Source organism: Microplitis mediator, chromosome 5, assembly GCF_029852145.1.
Source record: "Microplitis mediator isolate UGA2020A chromosome 5, iyMicMedi2.1, whole genome shotgun sequence".
Classification (NCBI taxonomy): Eukaryota; Metazoa; Arthropoda; class Insecta; order Hymenoptera; family Braconidae; genus Microplitis; species Microplitis mediator.
In genome coordinates, this window is record NC_079973.1 from 1,354,632 (window position 1) to 1,374,966 (window position 20,335).

Below are 20,335 nucleotides of genomic sequence, written 5' to 3' on the forward strand. Positions count from 1 at the left end.
ACGCATCATTTGTTCCTTCTATCAGCTCTTTGAACTCTTATTATTTTTATTTTTACTAAATTTTTCTTTCATAATACGTGAGTTGGTAAAAATAAAAATGATAAATTATGAAATGTAAAAGTTTAAAATTCATCACAATGTTTGATATCGATTCTCTTTTATAAACGTAATGAAGGGAAAAATATTTTTTGCACAAAAAGATATTTTTCAGGGAGTTTTTAGTTTTAAATGCGAACTGTTCACTCGACTGACTTTTTTCCTCCGTCAGTTTTGCGCATGAGTAATTATTATTAATTTTTTATTTTATAATAAAATATATAAAGCGAAATGGATTCGCTGGTGCTGGTAATGATGAATAGGAGTAATGAGTTTAATTGAAGAGCGAATCACTTTTTTAGCTAATTAAATATTCAGTTTTTAATGACACTGTGTAATATTATATCGAGTTTTATGTTTCTTTATTAAAATATTTTATTAAACCCGAGAGACCAGATCGGGTTTTAATGCATATAATCTTCTGATTACTCTGTCGTTAAGATCAAATTTATTTAAGATTATACATATTATATATACGTAAATATATACTGTATATATATATTCTTTGTATTTAAATTCTCTAAATAAATCTTTATCGAATATTTACCCCTCCCCTTCGCTAAATGTCATAAAAAAAAATTTTGGAGTAAATATTTAAAAATGTTAATTATTGTAATTAGATCTAATTAATGTGACGCAGCAAAAATTTGAATTTTTAAATTTTTTATGCAAAAAAATATCAGAGTAAATGGAGCAGACATAAGAAAATTTTTGAACTATATATAAAAAATTAAATAATTAACATAATGAATTTTTTAAAAAATGCACGTGAAGATTTTTGAATTCTCTACATGTGCATTTTTTTTTTTTTATTGTAAACATTTTACTTTATTATTTGAATGTTTTAAAAATTGTCAGGTGTCCGCTAACTTTACTTTAAAAAAAAATTTTGAATTGCGCGCGCATAATTTTAAAATTTTTTGAAGTAATTAACGCACTTGTAGTTTATAAATAAACTGATTTAAATATTTATTAAAACAAAGCGCGCGTAAATTTAAAAAATAAAATTTGAATTGTTTGTAATAAAACAATGAAATTATTTTGAAATTCGAAAAAGTTAAAAACGCGTGCGCACAACAGTAAGAAATATTCAAAATTTATGAATTGAGTCTGAAAGTTATCATAATTAGGGGACGTCACGGTTAGAGATAATTACGGCTGAAATTCAAAATCCCCAACTGACAAAATTATGAATCATCAAAAAAAAAGAAAGCAAAGAAAAATTTTCCAGTGACTAAACCGAGATTAGTACAATCACTCACGCGCATCCTGTCCTTGAATATTATTTAAATACCACGTACAATAATAATAAACATTTATTAATTAAAAATTCCACGAATAAAAACACGTCATATGAACGACGAAACTTAAGAATTCACAATATACACACAAGTGTAACACACACGTGTTTATTTTATGGCGGCAAACATCCGATTAAACAAAACTCGCGTCCGAGCCAGCCGACTGCCTCATAAATTTTATCTGCCCACGTTACCGCGCTGCGAAACCTCTATCGAATATAAATATTCATAATATATATTTCTATATACATATATATAAAATATATATCCCAATTATCAAGTCAATTAATCACAATAAATAACCACAGCCCAAGCCACGCCAAGCCAACATGGCGGATTTGAATTTCGCGGGACTTTTTAAATTCAAAAATTTTTACCGCGAATTTCAAACGCCGCCCAAATAATCACACACACATTTATTGCTCTTATCAATTGAACTCTTACATAATTAATGAATTAATTAATTAACAAAAATAATTATAATTAAAAAAAAAAAAAAACTTACGTCCGTCGCGCTTTAACCGTCCAATCGGTCATCATTGTGGTCTACGACGTATCCAACGATCGATTTATAAAAAGTAATTAACCACACAATTGAAAAACTAAATTTTAAATCACGTTTATGTTTTATTATATTTTTAAAAATATATATACTGATATATATTTATTCCTAACTAAATTTAACCAGGAATTTAAAATTAATAAATTAATATTGCACTCGCGCACATAAATATCAACTAATTATTTAATTAATTATTTATAAACGATGAGAAATAAAACTAACAACACACTTAGAATTATCTCATCGACTTTTGCTCCTCGATGGCCGTTGGCGCAAGCGTCACTCGAACAGTTCGTCCGGGACGCTCAGCAATAAATCGTCCACGAGACATATAACGCAACAAATAATAACTCCTTGTACATGTATGTATGTATATATATAAATATATAAATATATATATATACTGTCTTTAAACTTCACTCATCAATCGCAGTTACAATAAACGACGATTACCTCACGTATGATGCGTAAAAAATTAACGACCAACTTTTACGGTAAAACAAATGACACTCGCGTCGGGCTTTTATTTATTTTTTTTCAAATTTTAAATTTAATTATTGTAATTACTTATGTTTAAATTGAGTCTGGGCTGGTTATTGTTAAAATTATTTATTAATTTTTAAATTTAATTGAGTTGCGTGAAAAAAAAAGAGTCGCGAAGCTGCCACGACGACGGCCCAGCGAAGACTGAGAATGAACGCGCCGAACCCGACGCGCATGCCGACTGGTGGGGACGGATTGCATGCGCTCGAGAGAAGGGTCGAGAAGTGAGGAGTGGGGCTGGAGAGGGGAAGTGCAGTCTCGTGTATGGGAAGACCAGAGCCCTGTGGCCCTCGATTTATTTTGAACGCCAGTCGTTGGCTGGATGCAGACCCTAGACTCTACACCCTAGACCCTAGACCCTATACCCTGGACTTACCCTAGACCCTAGATTGTAGATGAAGTAATAGAGCCAGGGATAGAGGATGCAGTCAACGGAGCCCCATATTACGATCCCCGAATTCTGGATCCCATGGGCTTGGGTTGGTTACGATATTGGGGAGCGACACCCTAAAAGGGCGATACTGATTGTACGGAGGGTCACGGTTTTGTGTTAAAGGGACTGGGTTTGTATGGGTGTGATGGTAAGTGCTGATGGAGATTTCGATGTCGACGTGGATGTGGATATGGATGTCGACGTGGATATGGATGTGGAGGAAGGTTCGTTGGGGTTTCATGGACTGGCAAGGCTATAGGGTGAAAGGGAGGTTATAGACCTATGGATACCCATGTACACGAGTGTCCTTGTATTTGCTGTGGAATTAATATGAATTTTAACGGAGATATCCATGGACTTTTAGCTTTTTTTATTTATATAAAAATTTTTATTTTACGGGATTTCAACAGATGGGCGAAGCTGGAAAATGGATGCGGTTTTGCGAAAATAAAGTTTGTGAAGAGGACAGGGAATAAATACATTTATTTTGAAAAGAGATGTGATGGGTAAATGGCTGAACATTTATGAAAAAGCTGGGCCGATTAACTTACGCTGGAAATCGCGGTTTTTTATTTAATAATTCTGGAGCTTACATTCGAACTCGACTTTTTGTAAAAAAGTCAATTTGCCGAATTGATGAAGCAAAAGCTCTCTAATGGCTTTGAAAATATTTCAGCTAACCCATTTTTTTGTGGAAAAACTTTCTGGTGAAATCGACAGATTTGGAGTACAAATAATTGTTTAGCCCAAGCTCGAGTAGTTTTTTTTTTATTTTCAGATGGCGATTTTTAACGAAATAATTAACAGAACCTCAAACTAAAGACAGCTTAAAATAAATTTTTTACCCGCTAACTTTTTAAAATTTTTTGAATACATTAACAATTTTTCTTTTTTTCAGATTAATTGCAAAAAAATAACAAATAAAAAAATGCACATGTAGAAAATTTGAAAAACTATAAGTGCAATTTTTCAAAAATTTTTTTTTTCTAATTTATCATTATAAAAAAAATTTCAAAAATCATTAGACATCAGCTAACTTCAGTATCATTATTTTTGAACAAAAAAATAATTGTTGATTAACAAACGAATTATTCACACAGAAAAAAAAAATTTCTTGACACAAAAAATTTTAACTCGCCCCAAGAAAATTTTTACTTGACCTAAGAAATTTTTTGCGTTATAAATTCAAAACAAAAATTTTCTTGGAGCAATAAAAGTTTTTTTGAGGCGAGAAAAAAATTCTTGAGCCAAGAAATTTTTTCTAGTCCTAGAAAAATTTTTGTCTTCAATTCATAATGCAAAATATTTCTTGCGCCAAGAAATCCTTTTTTTCTGTGCAAGAATAATTTCGCTATTTATCTAATGAATTTGAAAAAAAAAAAATCACAATCTCGTAGATGAAAAAGGATGAATACTGTAGTGGGATTTTGGACATTGAAGAAGGTTAGATGAGATAAATGTATAATACAAGTATATATATCTATATGTATATTAAATAAAAGATAGGAGTAGCAATTCCGTAGTCTGTAGTCTTTAGCCAGCATCAGAGAAAGCAAGAGAGCAAGAAAGAGAGAAAGCTGAGAGCTGCAATTAGATTGGACTTGGGATGAGAGTGAGAGGTTTAGGTGTCGCGCGTCTTGAATTTTTATGCGGCTACCCCTGGTGCTATTTCCGAGTGGATGGTAATGTGTCTCCGTGCGGTTGAAAATTAATCGTTGTGGTTTACAGGGTAATCTCAGTCTCTCAACTCTATATACATACACTTACTTACTTATTTACTCGCTTACTTACTTACTTACTTACGTACTTAATAAACTTTATATACATATATGATGTACATGGCACATCTACTATACGAGTACATAGTATGCACTTTGATTGTAACCAAAGTATACATATATATGTATATATGTACAGACTATTTCCGATATGTTACACCGGACGCGATTTCTCTGGCTAAATATTTTTATTATATTTAAAATAATTTTATTGCGATGACGTAAATGGATATTTTTCTGTCGAGTTAATTCCTCTGCTGTTGTGCGGATAATTTTGTTATAATAGTAATGGTAATTTATAAAATTATTATGTATATGTTGTGTATAACAACAATAATTGGTTGTTTTTAAAAAATGAAATGGAAAATTTAATATCGCGGTGAATGGGAAAGTTCAATATGCAAATTAATAAAATATGGAGTTGTATTAAAATTCATTATTAATGCTGTAGATTGTATATTGTACATTGGATAATTATTGGTGATTATTAATTAATAATTAGTGTCGATACATAAAAATATTGAATTACGAAATTTATTTCCAGCAGTAAAAAAAATGGGTGACTTTTTTTTTATTTTAATTTATAATGGGGTCAGATAATTATTTTTTATTAGTCATTTTTGAAAGCGAGGCAAAATGGGCCGCTTTTTTTGTTATTCCCGATAATTACGAATATTAAAAATTTATTTGACTAATAATTTTAAAAAATATTTCAATCGCAAGTGATTTTGGTGGGAAATTTGAATAAATTTTTTCAAAATTTGTTTTATTAAAAATTGAAAAAAGTATTTTGGTCGCACGTGATTTTGGTGGGAAATTTGAAAAAATTTATTCAAAATTTGTTTTATTGTAAATTGAAAATGTATTTTGGTCGCACGTGATTTTGGTGGGAAATTTGAAAAAATTTATTCAAAATTTGTTTTATTGTAAATTGAAAATGTATTTTGGTCGCACGTGATTTTGGTGGGGAATTTGAAAAAATTTATTCAAAATTTGTTTTATTGTAAATTGAAAATGTATTTTGGTCGCACGTGATTTTGGTGGGAAATTTGAAAAAATTTATTCAAAATTTGTTGTACTAAAAATTGAAAAAAGTATTTTGGTCGCACGTAATTTTGGTGGGAAATTTAAAAAAATTTATTTAAAATTTGTTGTACTAAAAATTGAAAAAAGTATTTTGGTCGTACGTGATTTTGGTGGGAAATTTAAAAAAATTTATTCAAAATTTGATTTATTAAAAATTTAAAAAAATATTTCAATCGTAACTGATTTTGGTGGGAAATTCGAAAAAATTTATTCAAAATTTGTTTTAGTAAAAATTAAAAAAAGTATTCTGGTTGCTTGTGATTTTGGTAGGAAATTTAAAAAAATTTATTCGAAATTATGTTTTAGTATAAAAAAATTTCCAACGACAAATTTTTTATTTTTTTCAAAATATTTATTATTTCTGGTGTAACTGCATCTTAAATGAGTTTCATTTAATGCAGCTTTGAAGTTTTAAAATTCTTGAGTAACTCAAGGTTAAGCAACTGAGACTCTCTAAATTATAAAATGAAAAAAAAGCATGAATCAGGAGTTTAGAAACCGTCCAGGTATATAGACCTGGGGCTCGAAGGCTCAGGTAAAGAATAAAAAAACACGAGACCAAGACTAAATGACAAATGTTGCAAGTTGGTAACCGAACTGAGTACCTGGATATCGGTGTAATAAAGGAAAAGAAAGGAAATCTCGAAGCCTCAGCAAAGCCGGATAAGTAGGGACAAAAGAATTAAAATTTAAAGAAAATTTTTAGTATAACGTCGATGGATTTTAAGATTTTAATGTGAGATTATTTTCATTTTAAATTAGATATTTTACATTTTTAACTTAGGTTATGTTTTATGTTATTAGTTGCGCGCATGCACCAATTCCACTCATCGCGGACGAGTGTTTTTGCAGATAAAATTAATTTAAAGGCGGCTCTCTATGTAATATTTTTTTTAAGAGATAAAAAGTATTTGATATCCGCCTGGAACTTCATCTCAGAGTAAAATGAATTGAAGTACATTGAAGTGAAGTTCAACGCAGCGTAGTCTTGTCGAGTCCCAGAGCTATATAATATTAATACTGACTATAAAGACTCCTGTGTTGTGGTCTCTTGGGACATGGGACTGAGCTACATCGACTTATTTTTTACCACCTCGAGTTCTTGCCTCGACTGACTCAACTCGCGCGCCAACTTCTCAGGGTGAGCGACTTCTACTATCCGCCATCCTCCATACGACCAAACATATAAATTTATATACATATATATACTTTCTTAAATGCGCCGGGATATCCAATTTGTTGGCAGCCTCACATTCGTCCAATTTCACTCAATTTTATTAAAAAAAAAAAAATTTATTCATCGAATATTTGTTATTTATTAAATATCCTACAAAGTATTCAATAAATCCTCGATCTCGAGCAAATTGATGGATCGAGTGGGGAGCAATCGATTAATATTCTCTTGTATATTATGTACCTGGGTCTCTTTATGCTCGATAGGAAAAAAAGGCTGATGAATACACCATCGGACCTTCTACTGACGAAGGTCAAATGCGACTAAAAATGATCGATTATCCTTCGAAACTTGAATGTAAATATATACATTCTACAATCTGTACCACATTGTGCTAAAATTCTTACTTCCTCTTAACAAATGTCTTACTTTCTACGGACCGAGAGGAGACCTTTCGGTATTAAATAAAACTTAACAATTATGCAAATGCCTGGAGTCCACAGCCTAGTGTATAGATTCCATCGAACAATATTCCAGCACCGATTGAGTTAAATTAATTTGGCGATGCTCCAAAATCTGGGCATTTATATTCCCATCGGGTAGAGATAGAGACAGAGAGAGATATATATATATATATATATGTAACTAAACATAACGAGTTTACATAAATCGTATATTTGCCGGTAGAATGTCATGGCCGTTTCTAAGACGCACGTGGAATAATCTTATAACATAATATATATAATATAATTCTGCTATGTATAATACATCCATTCACATCAACATCCACATCCTCGATCATTACTATCTCCTATATCTATACGAATAAGTTATACCGTTACAAGTTGAGTAAATTATAGTTGAATAATTAATAGCCACGTGGATTCACATTACAACAAGATCTAGGACTGGAAACAGCAAAGATTTAAATACTAAATTAGTGAGATGGTGCAACGAAACCGGACTAAGACGTCCTTGACTGACGTTAAATTTCCTCAGTATCAACCAGGCATTCTCTTGTTATTATCCAGTTTAGCTGTAGTCTGTAGTCTGCAGCCTGCAGCCGAGTTTATGCAGAGGACGAGGACGAGGATCAAAAGGGAGTCTGGACAAGGATATGGCGGGCTCACAACCGGGTCTTTGTTATGGCCCGTGGCCGTTTCCTCGGACTCTGGGCCAGTTTGGCTCTTCTAGCCAAGGCATGGGTTGGCTTCCACGGAGTATAAACTTGAGAGAAAGATCGGGAATAAGAGAAATAAGAGAATGTGTTAGCAGAGGAGTAGACCCAGCACCAAGTGAATGTCAGCTTGAAGGCCGGCTTTTGTCAGTTCCGAGAGTGTCTTTGGCTTCTACTATGGATCCATCCATTGCTATATATATATACACACATATACACATATACAATATATATATAGACGTATGTGCTGGCGAGGTTGTCCACCGGCCGGTACTGCCCGTTGCTATACAGACAACCTATATGTCCCACTACAGTCCTATATATCCATTTATATATCGCACATGCAGCTGGCCACGATGTGTATAGATAGCCAGTACACAGAGTGTACGGCGAGTATTGCTGGTGCTGCTGGTGGGGGCAATGACCACGAGGAACAAATCCGCGGCGAGATGTGTAGAGGGACAGGGGACGCAAAGCGTCATTGACCGTGTGCTATACAACGCTGTCGCTAGTTCGCTTAACTTGGTACTCTGGATGGCTTCGCACGTCTGTACACTATCTGTGCAATGTGTGTATGTATGTGCGAGTGTCCTCTAACTGATATGTTTCGAGGTGTTGCGACACTCTGGGTGTTGTATCTTGCACTTGATTACCTTTGAACACAACAGCACCCACCAGCAATTCAATACTCCAGACACTCAGTATCCAGAATAGAGATCTAGATGTTATGCCGGAGTTTCGGTGGCGTTTAAAATTTATTTCCGACGCGGCATTTCATCCAACACACATCCAGACTACATTAACGAGCTACGATGCGAGCCAGAGCATAAATTGTACTTAGGTTACTCTGATACCGTTTATCATATCTGGATTACGTTGGATGTTCTAGCCAGCACTCAATCATGTTGTGAGTTGAATTGAGCACTTGGGTGTGTGCGTGTGTGTGTGTGTGTATGTTAATGCAGAGCCAGCTATCCCAGTGGCACATAATTCGGAATGGTGGCTGGTAGTTGACGGTATTAGACGTAGTTCGCACCCGATCGCACATTCTGGGAATGCAGACTAGGATACCGCATCCAGTGGCTCAAAATCTCATGCGACGGGTCTCCAGGCACCTCATCAGCATCGCCAGGCTGCGGTTGGTTCCTCTGGGACTGCTCTAGAATAGCTATAGTCGATGACGATAATTCGTTGGACGGCAAAGCGACGCGACGACGGTAATCGTATTAACCAACGTCACGTTACTTGCTGGTCTCGGTTCACTAGTACATACATAGACTAGACTAGATACATACATATGTAGATACGTAACAGGAAATTCTCTGCAGCGGTTAACGAATGGTGTGAGAAAGAGACAGTGAGTAAGTAAGTAAGATAGATAGATATTAGAGAGTAAGGTACCGAAGAGCACTTTGGAAGGTGCATTAGCGACCGAAATGCCGCGTTTAAATTTTTGCCAAATTGCATTCCTCATACCCGCTATCAGAAAATAACCAACACCAGAGATAGCTCAAGCAAGAGCTAAATAGAACAGAGTAGAGTCGAGTAGAATGGAGTAGAGCAGAGTAGAGTGGGAACAGCCAGAGAGTTTAGTGATAATCCAAGCTGCAGATGCTTTAATTTTCGTCCCCGTGTTTGGTGAATTTTTTTAATCCCCAGCAAGTGATGGGAAATAGCAGTGGCTCTTCCAGCAGCCCAAGGTTCTGAGCTAAGTTGCGTTTGAATTAAGGTGATGGAGCCGGTAATTTAAATAATTGGATGAAGGCTGAGGAGTATTATTTTTATTACTCGCTTTTTTAGCTAGAGCTCCGCGTCGTCTACCTTGGAGTAGGTCCGTATTAGTACAGCACCTGCCCTTAGCTTCACTTTTATTTATCCCACTTTTATATGCTACAGCACAACTATACGTCTGCCGGCTTTTATTTCCTTCACTTTTATATCTTATATATATATTATATTCTGTCTGTGTTGTAAAAGTACAGTCTCGCTCATCTTTCTCTTTTATCCTCGGCAATCCATCCCCAGTCCGCAGGTATTAGGTTTATACCTGCCGTACAGTTTGCTTCAAAATTTTTTTTACTCCAACCAACTTTATTATCGCTCAGGAATTTTGTTTCCCTGGATACGACTTCTAGTTCCTCTAACTAATGCCCAAATTAGGGAGAAGGCGCAATTTCATTTGAGCTGTACTACAAGGAAGCTTATTTACTTCTTGTTTTAATGCTGGATTTCAGTTCATTGTCCCAGTGCTCTGGAGTGTTTCCAGTCAAGGCTGAATTTCTAAACTATTTCAAACGCTATTAATTTCATAAGTACGTGGGAGTCTAATGAGAATAAGTCTCTATATCTGTAGATGGATATGAATCATGTCGATAAATTTTGAGCCGACAAAGAAAAAATTTGATAAAGTTCCGGGAGAATAATTATTCGCTGGGAAATCCAATCTTTGATTCCGCTGCTGTGCTATTTGGGTCAATAAGTCCTGCTGTGAGCTTTTGCGATAAATACTGACAGCATGAAACTTTAAACAGGTTTTTTTTTTTTTTCTTAATCAGGAATAGCTGAAATTTTTTGAACGCTAACGCAAAATTGCGTCGGGTTATTAACTAATGGTTTGAATATTTTATCGCGTGAAGGTGAAAGGCGATGAATTTTGTTATATAGTATATATATAGTATATATCTGTATTATAAATCAAATAGACTAAAAATTAGTAACAGCTGATTTCAAAATCGGTCATCTGTTTTATAGCAGCTGGCGATAACTGTCGGCTTTTTCTACCGTAAATTTTGTACTTTCGAGTTTTAATTATTTTTTTTGTTTTGGGTGGGGGAACAGGTTTTGTTTTGAATCGACGTGGAAATATTTATGTCGGAAAAATTTTATTTATGATCAATTTTGGTATTGAAAAAAAATTTATGGTAGAATTTTTTTTTATATTTCGGATGTAAATTAAATTTTGCATGAAAATTAAAAAAAAAACGAATTATGGAAACTAGTTTATGAACTTGAGCGCAAATTGATATAAATTTATAAAAAAATAAAGCGATTAAATAAATTTATGCAGTAAAAAATAAAATTTATAAAATTGATTATTTAAATTTGATTTAAATATTAAAAAAATTTTTCTCATGCAAGATAAAAATTTTTCACTGCAATATAATAAATTTAGAGTAAAATGACCTACAATTATTAATATTTTTAGTCACAAACCCGGTCAACTAATTATTTTAAAAAACAACAAAAGACCAACTAAAAAAATTTAATTTCCGTCCCATTTGAATTCAATTTTTTTTTTCATTACAAACTACTTGCACTTTTCCATCCATTAAATTTCCCGAGAACTATAAACATTAAAATCTCCCTCCCCCACCCATTTTCCCGTAAATAAATAAATTTCCAAACAAAATCCATCTCATTTCGCTTCATCCCAGTCCGGCTTCCCCAGTAAAAATATAAATTCAATTTATCACCCGAAATAAATTAAAAAAAAAAAACTCTTCATAAATAAACAATTTATTTAAAAACAAATTGAATGAACGTAAACACTGTAAATATTTAAACGTTTAGTTGAATAAAATAGTAAGCAAAAGATAATTTATCTGATGACACAAATGCAATTTTATCGATTGTCAGTTGGAAAAATAAAATAGTTTGTCATATGAGTGAGTGAGTGGGGGGTGATAATAAATTCGAATCGCCGGAATAATCCACGGGCTAGTGTGTATTAAACGTGCTGAACAACCTCGCATCATATATGTACACTATTTTCATTCCTATTCAATATCATATATATGTACCCCCGTGGGATCATGTAATCGATATATATGTATATATATTTCGCTTAGCGACAGTGAAATGAAACGATTGTGGTTAAAGGGATGAGAAATCCGAGTACTTTGATTCCCTGCAGTCCTGCCTCTTCTCCTACTTTACTTTATAATTGTGTTTTTTTTTTTGGTATTATTATTTATATTTTCCTCTGAGCGTAATACAAACTCGAGCTTCAATGCTATTTATTCAGTACTTTTCATTAAATTTAATTTATATACCATCCTCTTATTATAAGGGCTTAAATAATATTTATCAACAGTTTTAGTAATTTTTTTTTGTAATTATTTCAATCTTTGAAGAATAATTTATCCGATTAATTCACCATTAATTAAAAATCCTCTTTACAGCTTTTTTTCATAAGTGTCTATTGAAAGCGCGCGAGTTGTTTTTGAATTAAATGTGAAATTAAAAATTTTAATTTTGAATTTGGATACTTGGTCAAAATTTTGAATTGATGAAATACAAATTTTTTATAGAATCACGGATGATAATTTGAATTTTTGAATAATTTGAAAATTTGCTGATAGTTTGGAAATTTTTGTATTGTAGAATATCAATACTGCGATTTGATATGTAAACAGGGGGGGAGGGGGCAAAACGGGGTACCCCCAAAATTTTGTAAAAAAAAAAATTTTATATTTTAAATGGTTTTCAAACATTCCAAAATCACTTTTGTAAATATATTTGAGCGTTATTTTAAATTTTTGAGTTGTTTTTTCAAAAATCAATTGTCAGTTGAAAAATATCAATGACTTGTTTAATGATAAAAACTATTAAAAATTTGTTCTTCTTCTTTTGATTCCAATAATCATACAAAATATAATTTTTCTGCCTATAAATTACTTGCAAAAAAATTTAACTCAATCAAATTCATTTAAAATCCAGAAATTTTTTTTTTTATCTTTTTTCGGGGCCCGCGAAAATGAAAACATTTTTTTTTTAACGGTAACTGAAAATTTTTTCTATTTACTTTGAATATCATTAAAAAAAAAAAAAAAAATTTAGTGTATTTGAGTCCTCAAAAACTTGATATTTTCTTAAGTACCTCCTTTTGCCCTCCCTCTCTTATATAATTTCAAATTATGAATTATTTTAATACTTTAGTAATGTGATTGGGTTTAAAACGATTCTGAGATGACAAAAATAAGTTCGTTAACTAATTGATTCAGTTATTTTGATTTATGAAAATATGAGTATCAAAAATATCCATCGTCAAAAATACCCATTGACCCTATTACTTAACCTGTAGAATGGAACGAAATATGTATTTTCCAATACGGATGTCATTTCATTGAATAAATTTGACATGAATATATTCGGCCATAGATATTTTTACTTCGACCAATTACTTTTAGTTATGAATATTTTTGGTGAACCAACTCCTTATTTTGAGTACATATTTGATGAACAAAATATTTTTCTAATAAAAATTCAAAGCTAGATAATTTTCGTTTATGAATTTGCGACTGTAGACTCAAAATATAAATTTTATACTTCAAACATTTTTATCATTTAGAAAAAATAAAGCGGTAGAAAAAATATTTATTTAGGATTTTGGATTTTCTAAAAGTCTTATCTCTACATCGCATCTGGTCATAAAAAAATTTGGAACGCAACATTAAAAGTTTACCCTTAAAAATTTGAGATAAATTTTAATTTCAAAAAATCCTGGGAAATTTTTTTTATCTCCCGCCGTCAGTATTTCGAAATTTAAAAACGAACCAATAAATCAGATAAAAAAATCAATAAATCTGTTAACTGACACTTCGACCCCTATTATCTTTTATCGAATAATAATTTAATATCCTCCCCTTTATTTTCATCAATAATTAACAACTTCTGACTAAATTTCATTTACACAGCCGTAATATATAAATATATATAAGCGTTTATTTATTACGGAAGCAATCAATTATTTATCGCGATAATTTTAACAAAACCTTCATCATTTTCATCATCCCCATTCCCCAGACGTTAGTTTTAATTTATTTAACTTCAATAAACAATTAAAAATTTAAGTGTCTGACAGACTAATTTAATTACCCGAGTTAAAATATTTAAAATATGAAAAAGGGCTGAAAATTCTAAATTTGGCCGAAATCGCGCCAAAGTCTTCGAATTTTATTGTAAAAGGCCGAAATCGGCCGGATTTTTTAATTAACAGACCGGAAATTGGCTGAATTCCTGTAGAGCTTTGAAAAATTTCAAGCAACTCAATATAGAATAGAAAGTTTCAGTCATTTTCCGGCCTGGTGTTCACTACCTGGACCTTCTGTCAGTCAGTTTTCAGTCGAGAAAAAATTTCCTTATTTTTTCTGCTCGAAATTTCTTTACCTGGATGACTTTTAGTTTATAAACTTTTTAAAAATTCAATTTAAATTTTTAATTTGGGATTTTTGTGAGCTAAAGAATCTGTAGGATGCCTGGACCCTGTACTGGGGATTGATACCAGAAGTATACGAGCTGAAGAGGGATAAGAACAAGTTAACGATGTAGGTAATGGGTAAGAGTAATGCAAGAGGTAGAGGTAGAGGCAAGAGGGCTGGTATATAGCGACAGATATTGAGCCAAGGAATTCGGAATTACTTGTATTGGGTTTAGAGGAAGTGTGCAGCTGGTCCTTAGGGATTGGCCAGCTGTTGAGGGTACACATATATATATGTCTATAAGGCAGCATGAGGGAATGAAGCTTAGGTATGTATGCCAATCGAGCGCACGTCCTTTGGGTCGTGAGAAAGGACGTAAGGCGACTTTGGACTTTGATGCATTTTCAGCTATCTGCTTGTGCACTCAACCATTGCGTCATTATAGGATCAAGACTTTCAAGTCTTCGGTTTTATTATATCATGTTATCATTATTCTATCCTCATATATGTGTTTATCAAAGTCAGACCCAATAAAAATTTATAAAACTTGTATTTATACTTTTTCTCCTTGATATCAATTTTGAACGGCATTGGAACCTCCAAATATTTTAACCTGAGGTAAAATGGGTCGACCAAAACTCCATTAATTTTTTTTCTCTCCATTTTGACCTTAAGACTAGAGATGGGCGATATCTATCGATATTTCAACTATCGATGTTTTTTTCTAAAGTATCGATATTTTTTGGAGACGATATATCGATACTCGATAATAGAAAACTAAAACTATTGATGTTACGATATCGATATTTCTTTTTAATTAGGAATGGGCGATATCTGTCGATATTTCAACTCTCGATGTTTTTTTTCTAAAGTATCGATGTTTTCTATCGATATTTTTTGGACAAGATATATCGATACTCGATAATAAAAAACTAAAACTATCGATGTTAAGATATCGATATTTTTTTTTAATTAGGAATGGGCGATATCTGTCGATATTTGAACTATCGATGTTTTTTTTCTAAAGTATCGATGTTTTCTATCGATATTTTTTGGACAAGATATATCGATACTCGATAATAAAAAACTAAAACTATCGATGTTACGATATCGATGTTTTTTTTCAATATCGCCCATCCCTACTTAAGACTATCGCTAAGATTTCTAGCCCAGAAGATCCGGGTTCGATTCCAGCATCGGAATATTTTTTCCAAATCTAAATTAAAACCAAATTTCGATTTTTGACCACAAAGTTTGTCACAAAAATAATTACTAAACAAATGAATTAAAAAAAACTGCTCACAAATAAATATTAATGTTTAATAAAAAAAAAAAAAATAAGTGTTTATAAAGTAATGATGTAAGTAGATAAGTACAGCCAAAGTTTTGAAATTAAAGCTAAGCAGTAAAGTGAGATCGATTGTAAATATAATAACAACAATAATAATAATAATAGCGAGGTTGATAAATGATGTACACACATTTGTCGATACAGTTAAGCGAGCGAAAACAATTCTACTAAGTAAACTTGTGGTTTCTCAAGCGTTATAGCTTGACGACTACGACTACGACTACAACTACGACGAAGCTTCTGCACCGGACACCTGTTGGAACAGTCGTAAACCCATTCGAAAGTTTAACAATGTAAATGGAATAGAATAACGTCTTGAACCATAACGACACATGACACTCATATTTATATAAATGTTATTTACCGATTAGCGGCTATTTGGTAAAATCCGCGAGCTCAATTCTTTGAGAGCTGAGTAATTGCTCGGCTGGGTGCCGGTTCGACTCGTAGCTATTAATAAATTATGTATGTATGTATAGATTATATTTATTATGGGCACATAAAATGAGTGAGTATATATATAAAATAATTTATCAAACACGTGTTTATCTTGGTCTGGTATTTAGCCTGAGTTAACGTATTTATTGCAACGTCGTGCAGCAGCGCACTTGATTACAAGTAGCACTATTAATAAATCTTTAGCACAATGTGAGAAGGCGTTACGCGAGATTATCTCGTGGCAAATCTCCTCTACTATTAGCACCAGCAGCACTATCGGCAAAAGTATTGTAGAGTAGGCTAGAGTTAAGTACCACCGGCGCACGAGTATGAGTATGGGTATGAGCATAAACTGTAAAAGTAAATCCGCGGATTTCTGGTTATTCCCTTTGCTCAGCTCGTAAATTACTATCTTATATCACTTTAAGACTTGGACGTAATGCACATTTAGATCGTAAAGAAAATTGACTTGTTTCCATTTATTATTGTGTTGTTGTTGTTGTTGTTGTTGATTGTTATTAAAATTTTTTATTATTCTAATGGATTACATGTGGTGGATTATTTATTTTCTTTGTCACGAAGTAGATTGAAATTTAATGGTAAATTCAACTTTACTTTTTTTAAGAAAATTATGATATAATTTGGGAAAGGGATTGTTGGGATTTAAATTTGCGCGGTTTTATATTTTCTTATTTTTTTGTAAATTTTTGTTATAAATGTATATTTATATGAATATTAAAATGGCCGATTTACCGCACACAGAAAAAAAAAAATTCTCGACTGAAGGTAAATATTCTTGATTCAAGAAATCTTTTTTGGAGACCTAAATTTTGTCAGATAAAGTAGAAACCTCCGACCAAGATGAATTTTTTTTAACCAAGACAAATTCTCTTGGCTCAAGAAAATCTTGACTTGGTTCCCGAAAACGTTTGTCTATTCCCGAAAACTGCAGTTATGTCTATTAATTTTTTTTATAAAAAAATCAAAATTTCGGTAAAAAATTGAAAATAGTAAAAAATATAAAATTTTTGGAAACTGAGAAAAAAAATTAATTTTGATAGCAATTTAAAGATCTATATAAATATATACATGCATATAAAAGAGAGTGGGGTAAAATGGTCTGACAATTTTTATAGAGTTTCTAAGTCAGCCATTTCGCCGCCTTTTTTTAGAGCGAAAAAATATTTCTGATCGAGTGCGTGGGCGCCATAATTTGAATAATGGTCAAGATTTTACCGAAATGTTTTCAACATAGTGTGCAAAAAAAATTCATCTTGGTCGGAGAAGGTTTCTACTTTATCTGAGAAAATTTAGGTTTCCAAAAAAATTTTCTTGAATCAAGAATATTTACCTTCAGTCGATAATTTTTTTTTCTGTGTACACGCAAATAATTTTTGAGTAAAAATCACCCATAAAATTTGGTACTGTGTTGTTAGGAGGAATTCGACTTCATTCACATGCTATCAAGTAGTATATTTTACAATTTGCATGGCAAAAATTTCGATATTTTTCACCTGTCCTCGCAGTATCATATTTTTTGGGTAATATTTACTAAAAATTTATCTGCGTGGATTTTCAAATATATTTCAATAAACAGCAATGAAATTCTACTACGTATTTAAAATTTCCAAGTGATTTTCGGATAAATACCAAATTATCAGTATTTACGATATCAAAAAATCCATGACAATTATTATCATGAAAAGCTCTCAATAAGCCAATTGAAACTTGAACATAATTCACCCGTCATTTAAAATTTCGTGAGAATATTATATACCGAGTTAAACTGTATTATGTACATATTATTGTGCATATGCATATTGGATTTATATTGAAAAATATAAAAAAAGGCGATGCACTGGGTTTAGTATTGTATTAAGCGAGGAAATAAAAATCAATAGAAGCCAGACATATGAAATACACAATATTGAATAGTTGAGGATACAATTGGCGAGTGCAGAGAGCTCAAAAATATATTTTCTGGGGACATTCTCGCAGCTGGTGGCTGCTACAGCGACGAGGATACATCCGAAATATCAGGTATATTATACACATATATATATATATGGCAACATAGATACTTATAAAGTTTCTCAACTGTCATCTTGAAATTGAAAGCGTGGGCACTTTTTTATTTTTTATTCTCGACTTTGCTCGGCTCGGTTTTGAATTTTTTTTTCACTCCTACACTCGTATGCTGGCTGCCGTAGCTGCTGGGACTAGATACGGGCTGCAGTGAGAAGTGCACAGTACACTTACTTGCACGCTGGGTGGTGTAATATAAGATATATAGCCGACGAGATTCACAGTTCTCGTAGGACACTCGACAGATGTTGGAGAATATACAGTAAAGTACAGTCTAATGTATATTATATGGTATGATGGGAAAGGTATATGGATGGTGGGTAACACCCTAGTTGCTGAGAAGAAGCTTTACTTGAAAAGAAACTCATTTGAGTCCCGTGGGTGCAACAAAAGAGAAACGTGTCTCTTACCTCGACATTTATTATCATCTTTACTTCTTCACTTTTATAAAAGACTCTATAAAATCTACTCATTTCAACACTATTTTATCTGCTAAATGTTTTTTAATTACTTTACTGTTTTTAACCGTTCAAAGTTGGAATACTTTTTTATTTTCAAATCGGAGTCAGTGTGGAAACTCAGATTGTTGGTTATTGACTCCCTCTACAATTTGTTTTGCTGGAAACACGTCAAATACGTCAGGGATGGGTCCAATTCCAACTCCGATATTAATTTTCTCTGATTAATAATTTAACTCCGGAGTTAAAAAAAGCAGAAAACGGTTCAAAAATGAAATTTGAATACAAAATATGATTTTAGACTTCTTTGTAAGCATAAAAAATTGTGGAGTCAAATTTGACTCCGGAGTTAAAAATGGATATGGAAAATTAATTATGGATCAACTGACGTTTAATTAAACGTCTGTTCCGTTGGTTGACGACAGGAAAATTGCCGGAGTCAATTCGGAGTTAACGTCCTATTGATTAACTCCTGGAGTTAATTAAACCTGAAGGAGTTAAATTAATTTTCTAAAGAAATAATGAGTTGAATAAAGCGCCAATTTGTAAAATATTAGTAAAATTTGACTCCGGAGTCAATACCAAAAATGCCAGAAAAGCACGAAAATAAACTCCGAATTGAGTAAAAATTTTTTTGCGGCATATGTGCGATGTACTGAGTACCAAAATAGATTAAATTAAGTAAATGAGCGCGCTGTTTAAAAGTATTTATTAGTATATTATTTAAAAGTCGGCTGTCGTTTAGCCGTCCACAGGTCACTGTAATAAATCATGAGACATAAAAAAAATACTCGTGGTTTATTTATGAGCGGTTGATTACACGTCAATTAATTGACGCGTTTGCAACAAAACGTGAGACGCGATAAAAAGTCGGTGAAAAAATAAAATCACCAGCACGTACTCCAGCATCCGGTTTTTATTTTTATTTTCATTTTAAAATTTCAGCCCCGGAAAACGTAAACTTTTATTGATAATTATTTTTCTTGGATTCTCACCGTAGTAAACTCTTCTATTCAGGACTAAACGGAAATATACATATATGTATATATTGCGGAGGCGAGTGTTGAACGTGCGTTTATAACCCACGAATCGTGATATAATGTAAATCGTTTTATCCCAGCAAGACTTCTCTGTATCTGGGAGCACAATGATGTCAATAGTACAAACTCCGTTGTCCGTAACAAAATTGTAAGCTCTTCTATTATATTATATGTACTATGTATATAAATATATGGATAGATAGACATATAGACGTATATATTTATGTATGTAAAAGTGTTATATATGGAAAGAGAAAGATGGAAATGTGAGAATGAAAGGGGAAAGATAACCCGAGACAGCTCTACGTGACTCGACGTCTTCGTCGGGTCGGCACTACGTCTTCTCCACTGACAAGTGAACGCTCGGAACGACTATCACTCTCAATATTTCGACAGATCTCTGTGCGGTGAACGTTGTGGAGCTCAAGACTTTCCCTTCAATCTCTTTCTCCTTTATATACTATCATATATATCTATATATATTATACCTTACCTAAACTATCGCACCAGTATATTTACATTTTAAATACTCTTCACTCTATTTTATAACTGATAACTTCACTTAGTAGAATGTAAAATAGACTTGGAAGAAAAATTTCTGAAATTTTTTTTA

At 32.5% G+C, this 20,335-nt stretch overlaps 1 protein-coding gene across 4 annotated transcripts in view; it reads right to left on the reverse strand.

Annotated features, from left to right (window-relative positions):
- The window catches only part of LOC130668179 (protein gustavus), a 91,076-nt gene that overhangs the window by 32,423 nt on the left and 38,318 nt on the right, over positions 1–20,335 (reverse strand). The window contains exon 1 of one of the 4 annotated variants that reach the window (XM_057470344.1): positions 1,903–2,657. The exons of 2 other annotated variants lie outside the window; for them this stretch is intronic. In XM_057470344.1, the coding sequence (XP_057326327.1) occupies positions 1,903–1,937 (35 nt within the window). In that variant the 5' untranslated portion in view covers positions 1,938–2,657. Of the gene's footprint in view, positions 1–1,902; positions 2,658–20,335 lie in introns of those variants that run through there. One more of the 4 variants, XM_057470345.1, reaches the window with a different exon arrangement.